The sequence below is a fragment of the Musca autumnalis genome, unplaced genomic scaffold (assembly GCF_047663935.1).
Source record: "Musca autumnalis isolate F117 unplaced genomic scaffold, ASM4766393v1 scaffold_5, whole genome shotgun sequence".
Taxonomy (NCBI): domain Eukaryota; kingdom Metazoa; phylum Arthropoda; class Insecta; order Diptera; family Muscidae; genus Musca; species Musca autumnalis.
The window spans coordinates 31,854,066-31,868,021 of NW_027412088.1; the positions used below are offsets into that span (position 1 = coordinate 31,854,066).

The following is a 13,956-nucleotide window of genomic DNA, read 5'->3' on the forward strand; positions in this document are numbered from 1 at the left end:
AAACAGTTTGGATCGAGCACACATAATCTTCTGAAAGAATTTATTATGAAAAAACATCAATAAAATATATTTTGTGACCGCAAATAACGAAAATGTGAATAAAAACGGTAGAATATGGTCCTAAATCATATATAAAAAGCGAAAGCTCCTGGAGATGTTAAATATTATAGCTACAAATTTCTTTTGTTCGGAGAATCATAATGAAATTTGATTTGGAACATTTCTTCTTTTGACAAAATCCCCAAAAAGTGAAGTATTTTAGGAGATATTGACTCAGTATGGAATAAATGTAAATTAAGAGTCTAAAAGTTTAACAAATAATTTCTGCCTATAATATCTAATTTTGTAACGTCATTTTCTTAGCAAAGTATTTTACTTAGATATCTAGTTTGATCTGGGACTTATAGTGAAATTATGTGTAGAATATTTCTTCTTTTAACATCTTTCGTCTAGAACTAAATTTCATGTTACTTTCATGCATCAACTCGAAAAAAGAACAAAACAAATTTATTAAAAAAATTATTTGGATGTTTTGTTGACAAACTTGATGTATATATTTTCTTGATATATATTGTAAATACATATTTCATTTATTCGGTGACTTATATTGAAATTTGATGGAGATTATTTTTGTCTTTGACGTCTTCTATCTAGCATGAAGTTTTGTGGGACAAAACTTAATAAACTCAGATAAAGTACAACATTAACCCTAAAACGTGATTTTACTTTTGGCAGATTCCGGGGACCTATAGTAAAATTTTATGACAAATAATTTTGTAGGATATTTTGATCTGATACGATCACATTTTAAATGAGTTTTTAAACGTTTTTGAAAAAAGGGACCAAAAAGACCCGTTTAATGACTCGCATGAGGGTTAATTTTTTCCATAAAAAGATACCCCGCATTGTTGTCAGTAATATTGCCAAAGACACTTTATACCTAAAATGCACGGATTCCAAGGAATCTGATGTCGAATATTTCAAAACCTGTATAAATGGTCGGAACTTGCCACGCCTATTTAGGTTACTTTCCGACGTAAACATTCAAAACGCCGATACACGTGTCTTCTTTTTTTCGGTCCTCTCTCATAATCTGTGCGGGGTTTCTTGTAATTTTGAAAAAAAGTTCAATTTTGTTGTACAGTGTTATTAACGACCATTCTATACATCTCGTTTTTTTAAAGCTCCGATTATTCCGTTATATCAGGAAGCATATACTTGCCAAGAAAAAATGTATCGCTGTAAAAAGGACCAAAAAGAAGTACCCTTCGCTGGAAATGTCAAAATTATCCTCGAAAAGGCCTTACATTTCATTAAGGGGTGACCCCACATGTATATTTTAGAAAATTGAAAATTTTTTAATGGCTTTTTTTAAGTAGAGGAAGCCTAAAATATGTTTTCAATTGGATCAGAACAATATTTACCTGTGATATCAGCATTGGAAGCGAAACTTAAAACGCATTTTTCTCGAAATGACATTTTGAAATCGGTGCCAACTCTAAGTCGAAAACTAATAAACAATCGATCGATTTTATTTAAACAAAAAGTAAATGCCCGTTTTATGACCAAAAAAAAAACATCAATTTTTTTAAGCCAACAAATGAAATTTTGACTTTTTGGTCCACCATTTTAGTAAAATCTAATATTTTTTTGAAAAATCGATCGATGAAGGTCTACGTATTTATGTTCTATTTAAGTCCACAAAAATATATGACGATCAGTTAATTCGTTTTCTAGATAGCGTTGGCACCGCAAAACGCTTTTAGAAAAAGGGTTTCGCGGACGGCTATTAGCCACAAAACCACATAATATGTTTCAACAAAAAAATACAGGCACTAGAATAAGATGTGCTCTTTCAGATGAAAAGTTTGGTAGTTTTCTTGAAAAAAGTATGAAAAATTCCCTTTTTTGCGTCACCCCTGAAACAAACGAAAATTCTTGAAAATGTGTGTTGATTGAAATGGCCTTTGGAAACGATGGAATCCAACAAATAAAAGGGTTTCCCCAATCAGAATATGCACACTAGGGTTATAACTGAAAAAATAACACATTAGTAGCATGTGGAGAATATTATCCAGACAATAAAAACCGGCTTCGATTCGGTGAAAAAAAGTTCCTTTAAAGAAAGCAATTTCTAAATTCCTTTTGATATTTTTTCCTTATAAAAATCACATAATATTTGTTTGCAAAAATGTTATAACCCTAATGTACATACTTAATGAACTTAATACATTTGCAGTCTAAAACTTTTTGGAAGTAAGCTGTGGTGCCAAAACGATGACATTTTTCATGAGCAGTTTTAGTTTTTAGTTCTTGGGTTAGAAGAGAGAAAGAGAGATCCTTCACCTCCGCTATCTACAAACACTAATGAAATTCATATGAAATTTTCAAAGAGAGAAAAAAGTGAAAAATAAATAAAATAATAATAAATAAATAAAATACTTCATTTTCTTAGCATCTAAATCCCTATTACAAATAGTATACATTTGTATTACTTATATATGTATGTAGTTAATGTATGTAGTTAAAATAAAATAAGTATGTATATTAATATACATTTAAATAATACTTATATGATATAGTAATACAATAAGACGTTTAAAAATTATTTTACTTATATTTTTGATTTGTACATGAAAAATACATTAAAACATAGAAATTGTGTCGAATTAAAAAAAATTGGAAAAATAAATTAAACAAATAGGAAACAAAATTACTTCAAAAAATAAAACACTGTAAAAATATCCTGTAACATAAAAAATAGAAGCAGATCCAATACGTCTGTTGTTTTTTTTTTTCAAGGATTTTCTGCTATTTATACGAATAAGAGATCCCCTAATGCAAGGGTGTCAGTCGAACGAGTGCCAATAGGTGTGCCAAGGATACCAACTGTACTAGAATGGAGCCTCGTTGATATCAAGGCGTATCATAACACAAAACAGCAATATTTCCAAAATCCAATCATGGAAACTTTTTTGCAAGCCTCATGGATAACAATATTGAAAAAAATCAGGATTGGAAAACCCCCTAACCAATTTAGAATTTATAAATTATAGTCTAGTTGAACAAAGCAGGAAGCTTCTAGCCCTTTGGGAGCAGACGTTGGCCATGTGCTTCTACTGAGGCCGCGGACAGGGTATCTGATGACAAACTCCATCCACAGTCAAAGCACAGGATGAAAGTACAGATTAAAATTTTAGACGTAAATGTTTCCCAGCCCTCTAATAGCTCTGTAAATTGATGGCCTAAAGAGAAAAGGTCTTACAATAGGTCGATGTACTAACGCAGGAAGTAACATAAACTCACTCGCCCAAAAGAAATGCCGACCTTAACAAGTTCACTTTCATCTTGATGACCGAAGGATCTAAGTTGTGTTCAACGTCAACATTGATTCGTATAGCCCCAAAGGTTAAACCAGGAGCGATAAGAGAAGAGGGCGTACCGTAGATCGATGTGCTACTTCTCACAAAATTCATCCGCAGGTAACCCTCGTCCATATCGATGAGAGAGTGTTAGTTAGTCCTGATCAATCTCAAAGTGGCGAGGAAGTTCGAAAGAAGATAGCGTCACTTGCCCAAAAATCCTGATCTTAACAAGCTCATCCATATGGCCCCTAACGAATATTTCACATTTTTTGACCACAACATCTGCATCAAATTGAGGCTCTGTCACTCCCCAGGTAGGACACCCCTCAGAGTTGAAGAATGTGAAGTCCAAGAGATGATACTGGGATGTTTGAGCCTAATCTCTTCCCGATGGCCCCCTAAGGCCAAACCCACTAATAATTCACCATTTTGGACTACAACACCTCCCTCAAATGGAGGCTCTGTCATTACACAGGCAGGACACCCCTCAAAGTTGAAGAATGTGAAGGCCAAGGGAATGAATCAACACTAGGTAAAGTCAAGAACGCAGAATACTGGGAAGCCGGCATCGGCCTTTGTACCGGAGATGTGGTTCCTATCAAAATCAAACCTTCTCCATCAATGAACATGGTGAAAAGAGTTAGGTCAACGGAGGAAACACACCATAAGGTCAAGAGACCAAACCCGATCCAGGACTCTAAACCTTCCACCTCCACCTGTTTCAATGAGAACCCAAAATGTCAAATTACACCTGCACTCAAGCGAAAATGCATTTAGCATTTATGTGGAAAGGTACCAGAAGGTGTGAACCGGTATTCTCCATATTCGAATATAATTTATGATTGGAAGAACTATAATGATGTGCAAAGTATTGACAAAATCGGAAAATTTCCCTGGCGTCGATAGGGATTTTTTTGTGTTGGACTTGACGCCAAAAAAATTGTTCTGAAGTTTTACAATGATCCGGGATATGATTTTAAACTGCACTTCCATGAAACAGTGTAGCTAAGACCCTCAAAATACCGATAACACTGTGCAACAGCAAAAAATGACAAGAAAAATCGAGTAGATTATGAAAGTAGAGCTAAAAATATGAGACACGTATATCGGCGTTTTTAAAGTTTACGTCGGAAAGTAACGAAAATAGGCGGGGCAAGTTCCGTCCATTTTAAAATTTTTCGAAATATTCGAGTTTAGATATTTGGAATCCTTGTATTTCAGGTATATAGTGTCTTTGGCAACTTTATTTAGGAGGGTGTGGGAAATATTTTTGTTAAAAATGTTAACCCTCAAGCGGTTCATCAAAGGGGTCTTTTTGGTCCTTTTTTCGAAAATCTTACAAAAACTCATTAAAAATGTGATCGTATCAAATCTAAATATTCTACAAAATTGTTCGCCATAAAATTTTACTATAGGTCTAAGAATACACCAAATCTGTAACTCTTGTCTAATCGCCAGGAATCTACTACACTCCTACTTTGGTGGCATTTACGGAATAAACCTTAGAAATTTACATAAATGACTATATCCTAACAGGGTTCGTTATGGTCATTCATGATACAGCTATTAGGGTCAATTGCTAGGGTTAATTCCGTAAATTTTTCTTCCTTTAACACCTTTCACCCATAACCAAGTTTTTTTTCTCTGACATGATCTCTCTAAAATTATGTTTTGTGCGACAATTTTGAATAAACTCAGATGAAGTCCGACTTTAACCATAAAACGTGTTTTTCATGTTTATAGATTCCTGGCGATTAGACAAGAGTTACAGATTTGGTGTATTCTGAGACCTATAGTAAAATTTTATGGCGAACAATTTTGTAGAATATTCAGATTTGATACGATCACATTTTAAATGAGTTTTTGAAAGTTTTTCGAAAAAAGGACAAAAAAGACCCCTTTGATGAACCGCATGAGGGTTAAAATTTTTAACAAAAATATTTCCCACACCCTCCTAAGTAAAGTTGTCAAAGACACTATATACCTGAAATACAATGATTCCAAGATATCTAAACTCGAATATTTCGAAAAATTTAAAAATGGGCGGAACTTGCCCCGCCTATTTTGATTACTTTCCGACGTAAACTATAAAAACGCCGATATTCGTGTCTCATATTTTTAGCTCTAATTTCATAATGTATTCGGTTTTTCCCATCATTTTGAAAAAAATTGAATTTTGTTGCACAGTGTAATCGGGAGGTACACTTATATGTGAGCTATACCTAAACATGGACCTATATTGACGATTTTTGGTGGAAAAGTTTCGTGGCCACTGAGAACCTCAAATGTCAAATTACAGCTAGTTCGATTAAAAATTGTAGCTAAAATACTCAAAATACCGAAAATCGGGAGATACCGTTATATGGGAGCTATATCAAAACATGGACCTATATTGACAATTTTTGGAGGAGAAGTTTCCTGGCCACTGAGAACCTCAAATGTCAAAATACAGTTAGTTCGGCTAAAAATTGTAGCTAAAATCCTCAAAATACCAAAAATAGGGAGTTACCGTTATATGGGGGCTGTACCAAAACATGGACCTATGTTGACGATTTTTGGTGGAGAATTTTCATGGCCACTGAGAACCTCAAATGTCAAATTACAGCTAGTTCGTTTAAAAATGTTAGCTAAAATATTCCAAATACCGAAAATCGGGAGGTACCGTTATGTGGGAGCTATATCAAAACATGGACCTATATCGACGATTTTTGGTGTAGAAGTTTCGTGACCACTGTGAACCTCAAATGTAAAATTGCAGCTAGTTCGGTTCAAAATTGTAGCTAAAATCCTCAAAATACCGAAAATAGGGAGGTACCGTTATATGGGAGCTATACCAAAACATGGACCTATATTGACGATTTTTGGTGGAGAAGTTTCGTGGCCACTGTGAACCTCAAATGTCAAATTGCAGCTAGTTCGGTTAAAAATTATAGTTAAAATCTTCAAAATACCGAAAATAGGGAGGTACCGTTATATGGGAGCTATACCAAAACATGGACCTATGTTGACGATTTTTGGTGGAGAAGTTTCGTGGCCACGGAGAACCTTAAATGTCTAATTACAGCTAGTTCGGATAACAATTGCAGCTAAAATACTCAAAATAGCAAAAATCGGGAGGTACCATTATATGGGAGCTATATCAAAACATGGACCTATATTGATGATTTTTGGTGGAGAAGTTTCGTGGCCACTGAGAACCTTAAATGTCAAATTACAGCTAGTTCGGTTAAAAATTGTAGCTAAAATACTCAAAATACCGAAAATCGGGAGGTACCGTTATATGGGGGTTATACCAAAACATTAACCTATATTGACGATATTTGGTGGAGAAGTTTCGTGACCACTGAGAACCTCAAATGTCAAATTACAGCTAGTTCGGTTAAAAATTGTAGCTAAAATCCTCAAAATACCGAAAATCGGGAGGTACCGTTATATGGGAGCTATACCAATACATGGACCTATGTCGACAATTTTTGGTGGGGAAGTTTCATGGCCACTGAGAACCTCAAATGTCAAATTACAGCTAGTTCGGTTAAAAATTGTAGCTAAAATCCTCAAAATACCGAAAATCGGGAGGTACCGTTATATGGGGGCTATATAAAAACATGGACTTATGTCCATAATTTTTGGAATATAATTTTTTTTGAATACTAGGAACCCTAAATGTAAAATTATAGCCAATTCGGTTTGAAAATGTGGCTAAAAACGTCAAAATATCTGAAATCGGGCGTTATATGCGGGCTATACAAAAACGTGGACCGATATAGCCCATCATCGAACTTGGCCAGCCTGCAAATAAAAGACACATTTTCCCAAAATTTCAGCGTCCTATCTCCTATTTTTGTGGATGCTAGATGCTACAACAGATGGACGGTCGGACATGCATAGATCGGCTCAAAATTTTACCCTGGTCAAGAATATATATACTTTATAGGGTCGCAAATGATTATTTCAATGCTTTACAAAAGGAAAAACAAACTTAATACACCCTCCATACTATGGTGAAGGGTATAAAAAAACTTTTGATTGACGAACAACGCGCTGGGACTCCCGAAGCGACAAGGGAAACTTCTCTCATATCAATGATTGCACCCCGAGTCATATTAGCTCAATGATATAGGACTTACATTTTATAGCCGAGTCCGAAAGGCGTGTCTAACGGCACCACTTGTAGGGAATATTTACAGGGCTGATATACTAAGGAAATGTCGCCAACATTACGCTGAGATGTCCGGGAATCGGACCCGAGCATACAGAGTGTAAGGCGGGCGGGTGCTTACCATTGCACCACCACGGTAGCATGATTACAATATATTCATGACAATTCGGTATGTTCTGAGACACACTTCACCTCCCACTTCACGCCTCAAACATTTTGCTCACCCCATCTACTCCAACTTTTTGAGAATATCTTGAGGCTAAGATTCATTAGCGTATTTAAAAAGAAGAGTTCACTCTAGTCCGTCAATAAAATACTCGAAAAATAAGCGTAAAGCTGTGAAAAAATTCCCCTCTCACTTTACACGAGAGGTGAAGTGTGTCTCAGAACATACCCGATTGGGGGTATTCGGGTATCTTTCCTGTGTCTTAAGACACGTCGTTCGCTATCGGCAATATAAAGTAGGTCCTATATTACTGAGCTAATATGAATCGTGGTGGACTTATTGATATGAGATAAGTCTCGCTTGTCCCTTCCGGTATAACTCAATTACTTCACAAGGTTTCGTATGCGGGATTCTAAACTACCAAGGGACCACACTATTTTTTTGTGTGGCAAATTAAAGCTAACGTTTTAATGGTGTTCTATTGCAAAGAAAAATTTTCCAGCGGACTGAGCGCAGTGAGTATGTTACTGATTACTAAAGTTTTCGAGTTATCCGATAACGAATTATCGAAAATATATTGTTTATGTTTAATGTCATGTTATTAGTTTCGATCTAACCTAACTTTCATTGTTAACCCCAAAAAATATTAATACTGAATTAAAAAACCACTTAAAACCTAATCTAAACCCTCAATCTATTTATACATGGCACTACTTTGTTGTACACTAACAGCATGTTTCTGTGAGATATGCTTACGTAAATCCGATTTATATTTACACTTGTGCGGACAATAGGGACACGAGAGTTGTGGTGCCACACCACATTCGTAGCTTTTGTGGCGTTTCAGAGATCCTTTGATTTTATACGATTTACCACAAACATTGCAGACATATTGCAGGCCAGCAGCAGCTATATCCGATGGTTTGAGACCAATGGTCTTTATGCGTTTTGGAGGTGCTAGAAATTTGTCACTTTCATTTTCGGACGTTTCATGGCCCGAAGTTGTGGTGGTGGTTGTGGATTGTGGAGGAGGATTTTGTAGATTATTATAGGATTTCATTTCTGTTAGTTCACCCTCGAGATCATCTGTTTCCGATGTGGTGGAGGTGGTGGTGACAGATTCACTTATGGCCTGCAATTGTGCGTGATGCTGCTGGTGTTGTTGTTGACCATGATGATGATGTTGGGATTGGTGATGCTGATGATGATCTTTTATAACTTCCAAATGTGTGGCTCCCGTTGTTTCATTGACAATAATTGTGGCTGTGGGTGGTCCATGCGGGTTGTGTGTGGCAATTTGTTGTTGTTGTTGCTGTTCATATTGCACCACATTGCGCAAGAGGACTTTATCTTCAAATCGGGATGTATCGATTTTTATGAATTCTGTTTGTGGCAATTGTGTGGTGGTGGTAATGTTATTGTTTGTGTTGTTGTTGTTGTTGTTGCTACTTGTGGTAACATGTAAATGTTGTGTGGCATGTTGTTGCTGCTGCTGTTGTTGTTGCTGTAAAGCTGCAGTTGTTGCCGTTGCCTCCAAACATTCCTGTAGGGTAATGTGCTGCACCTGGTGATGATGTTGCTGCTGCTGTTGATGATGATGCTGCACATGACCACCATGGGTTTCATGTTGTATTATGGCCCTTGTTGTACCCGAGCCAGATTGCTGTAGGTTATTTGTTGTTGCTTCTTGTTTGACAATTTGTATTGTGGCCGCCGGAGGATTTGCCAATTTGTTATAAGCCGCAGTCAAGGCTGTTGAAGTTTGAACACTTCTTAAAATCTCTTGATGTTGAGTGGTTGTACCCTTCGGCAGGGTATAGTGTATGGTACTGGCGGGCATACCCTCCGTTTCGGAGGGAATTTCAACTACCACTGTTGCTGAGGCTATAATGTCAGCAGGATCCGAAGATGTTGTATGTGTAACATGTTGAGGTGTTGAGGAAACCACCGACTGCTGTGTGGCTTGGGAAGCCTGATGATGGCTGTGGGGATGGGCCTGCAATATGGTTGTGGTATTGTGATGCTGATGATGTTGATGCACCTGTTGTTGATGCTGCTGCTGTTGTTGTTGATGGACTCCACCATGTTGATGGCTGCTAATGACATTGGTACATGTTGTGGTGCCTGTATTCGTTTGACTACTAGCCAAGGAATAGGGTACCGTTTCCACAATGGTCCAATAACTTTCTGTAGAGGATGAGGCTAAAATAAATAAAAAGAAGAAAAAGGGGGAAAATTAAAATTTGCAAGCAAAAAAATAGTGGGAAAATAATTTCAATTATTTTGTTTTTTATAAAAATTGTTATTATTTTTTAGCTTACTTTGTGGTTGTTGTGGGGTGTTATAGAATGTTGTTGCTGTTGTTGCATTCAATGTTGGAAGTGTTGTTCAAATTTACAAGCCAAAATGCAAAATCTACAGATACGAAATATGTTTAACCCCAATTGAATTGACCCTTTCCCTGGTTATTTTTATTATTTGGAATTTAACCCGCCATTTCTGTAGTTTCAAAATTTATTTAGAGTGGACATTTTTTCATTCAGATTTCATTTAGATTTCTTCTTTTTTAACTTTATTTAGAAAAAAATTCTTTTTATTAAATATACACATACATTTACAAAACAAATAAAATTGTAGAAAAATTATAGAATTTTATTAGAATATATATTTTTAATTAATTATATAATTATTTTATCATAGAAGAGGAAAGTCATAAACCAGAGGGAGATAGAGAAAGTAAAATTAATTTATGGAGGCAAGTAATGTTTGATTTCAAAGTAAAAATGTGTAACGAAGATATTTTTTAGTTTTGAAAATTTAAGTATTAAAAAAATTTAAGAAGAACTCTGAAGGGCAAGAGTAGACATCAGTGTAACCTATACAATCTAAATCCAATTTCCTAACTTTTTACAAGCAGCAGCCTTATGGAATCGTGTCTGAAGGGATTTTGGGTCATAACTCAGGAAGTATGGGCTTGAATATTACGGTTTGCAAAGTTTTTGAGAGTTATCGTGCTCATCAATCATTTGGGGCTTGGGGGTTTTAAGGGCTTTTGGGTCATTATCTCAGTAAGTATGGGCTTGCCCACCAAACAAATTATATCATTATAATCAGGGGCCCAAGTACTTCCCTCAGTTAAATTTTCAAAAACACTCACGACCAGCTCTTAAAGTGAACTTTTTCAAAATTTGTAATTTTTTGTGGAGATGGGGTTGTCCAATCTTGACATGCTTGAAAATTGATGTAAGTTCAGAAGAAATATTACAATTGTCAAGGTTTCGATCAAATTGAATATTTATCGTCCTTATCAGTGATTTTAATTGGTCTCTGCTGGGCTATTTTTTAGAGCTTTTGGGCCATTATACCAGGAAGTATGGACTTGCCCACGATAAAAAAAAAAAATATATTATTGTAAACAGCACCACGAGGACTACCTTCCATAAAAATATCAAAACGACCCTCAAACAGCTCTTTGAAAGCACAAAACCAATCATTTTGAAACTTATGTGGCGGAGTTAACCGATGGAGTTGTCCGATATTGACTTTTTTGGAATCTGATGTATATTTAGAATAAATATAATGATTTTCAAATTTTTGATCAAATCGGTTGGCACTCAATTCGAGAGTTAAAGAGCTCATCAGGCATTTATGATGTCACCAGAATTTTTAGAGCATTTGGGCCTTGACCAACGAAAAAATCATGTATCATTGTAGTCAGGACCACAAGTACTACCTTCAGTTAATATTCCATATCGATTCTCAAAGCTCTTGTACCCCACTTAATCAAAATCTATTAAGTTTTTGTGCGGGGGGTAACCGGAGAGCATGCATACTCATCTCCGAAATATTGCTTTGTAAAAACTATGGACCAAATTGGTTACTTGCTTCGAGAGTTACAGTGCGCAACAGCCTCACAGGCGGGCGGACAAAGTCAGCTGGACTCCAAACTGTCTGAAACTGATTTCCTTCTAGTAATATATGTGTGGTCCCAAGACTCCACTTGAAGAGAAGTTTTACATTGCTGAAATACTCAGAAAATGTGGCATACATTACCATGAGGGGTATTTTTGCCACAATAGATGTTGTCTGACCTGAAATCGAACCCGGACATTCAACGTGCAATACGGGTGTGTTTACTCTATTGTACCCAGCCAGACTAGATACGCCAACCAAACCATACATGAACCCACAAACGACAGATTGGGACAGTTACGTACAACTTATAAATGCTCAACTAAGACATATCGCCAGAATAGGCCAACGCCACAACAATCGGATTTACAGAGAAACGCTTGATCCACTCAGTCCGGAATTGTCAACTCAGCAAAAGTTTTATCAATTGTTTCAGCAGTAAAAATGTTATATACCAATAATAACAACAACAAGAAGTTGGATAGAGTTGTTGTCGAGCTGACCAATGATCGGATATACTTTGCAGAACAGCCAGTTATCCACATGGCCAGGAATTATTAACTCAGCGAATGGCTTTTCTACAGGGAAAAAAAAACTTTCGATGCCAACAACATGGAGAGCTAATAAGGCGGAAAGAGATTTTATAAGGCTGACCAATATCTTCTTAAATGTCTTAAGTTGTTCAGATCACTAATCATCATTAAGTAAAGCAGGTGTATTCATTAGGTGGGAGTCATTCTAAATATCATATGGTGGATTGGGATCTTACACTATGTTTACATTTACGAAATCCACTCGATTTCAACTGTCAATTCCTTTGCGTATACGTCAAATGAAAACTCATCTGAAATCGATTCGATTTCATTTGACGTTTGAGCAATGGAATTGACAGTTGAAATCGAGTGGATTTCGTAAATGTAAACATAGTATTAGTGATCTAGAAAAGAGGGAGGTTCAAAATTACAGGAGAAACCCTAGGTCAACAAGCTATCAGGCAAGATTGAACAGCATTCACCCTAAAATCAATTGAACCTAACCTTAAAATATTTTTGGGAAATATTCATCTTAAGTTCCGATGTAAACCTTGCATTTTAGATATAGAGGAATGATAGTGAAGACTGTATGTTGAATATTTTTTCTTTTTGGAAAATATTAACCATCGTTGGGGGTATTTTTGGTCCTTTATAAAAAATACTTAGAAACTCCTTCAACAATTTTTTTATTGGTCTAATGGAATATTCCACAAACTTGTACGCCATCAAAATTTACTATAGGCCTCTGACAATATACAAAAACTCAAGTCCTATTGTAAACTCCAGGAATCTGTAAAAAACACATTTTGAGGTTATAGACGTACATTAGGCCGGGGCGATTTGTATGGAAGGAAAAAAGTGATAGTGGGCGCCTGGAGTTTTTGATTCTTGGGATTGTACTGAGCAAAAAAGTCCACTAGACCATATGTCTATGGTGAAAATCGAGCCCCGGATTTTGACTTGACATTTTTTTCAAGGATATTTTGGCCAAACCATAACTCAGAAACTTGACCTATCCTGAAAATTTCCTTTTGCGTTCTTAGTACACTCACCAAGGGCTTTCATCTCCAAAAAGAAATTTCCACCCACTGACTTTGAGTCAAATTTTGTAGCACAGTGTAATTTATCGATATTTTCCGAAAAATGTGCACTTTCTCGGGGCCATAACTGCCTGAAGGAGCGTTCCAATGCTTTTGCCATGTACTAGAGAGTTCTTAATTATTGTCTTGGCTACAATTTTTGTCTTTGTGTTGGATCGAAAATCTCAGTGGTTTGGCTGTTACATATGTATATGCCAATATATCCAAAAAGCCTTGAAAAAAAAACTTCAAGTCAAAATCCGGGGGCTCGATTTTCACCGTAGACATATGGTCTAGTAGGCACGAACAATGTTTTTGTGGGAAATTTTAACCATTAAGCTACTTATGGAAAGGGCCTTTTGGTCAATTACAGAAATGGTTAAAAACTTGAATAAAACAGGCACTATCGCACAAGGCAATTTTGTCTAGCGGGTTGTGTGAACGACTATTGAATAAACCACCTAGACAGAGAAGGTCTGGACAATTTATTGCCTAAGGAGAAAAGAAAACACAGGAGTTGATGTTAAATAACAGCCAAAGTGTTTAAGACTTCTGATGGTGGTATTCATAATCTGATTAGGTAAAATTTGGATTCTCAGCTTTACCATGACCACCGGTTCTCTAGAAATGAGATAAAACGCTAGGTGCCAACAATAGAGACATAATTTTTCTTCTTATCACATTGAAAATGCTATCAAGCGGACACGTGTGTGAACTTAAAATCTATGGCGAATGAAATAAT

The 13,956-nt window shown here is 36.1% G+C and overlaps 1 protein-coding gene across 3 annotated transcripts in view; it reads right to left on the minus strand.

The window, feature by feature from the left end:
• The window catches only part of LOC141405511 (longitudinals lacking protein, isoforms F/I/K/T-like), a 496,088-nt gene that overhangs the window by 91,452 nt on the left and 390,680 nt on the right, over positions 1–13,956 (minus strand). The window contains exon 7 of one of the 3 annotated variants that reach the window (XM_073989911.1): positions 8,370–9,892. The exons of the other annotated variants lie outside the window; for them this stretch is intronic. Within the exon in view, the coding sequence (XP_073846012.1) occupies positions 8,385–9,892 (1,508 nt within the window). The 3' untranslated portion in view covers positions 8,370–8,384. Of the gene's footprint in view, positions 1–8,369; positions 9,893–13,956 lie in introns of those variants that run through there. 3 annotated transcript variants of the gene reach the window in all.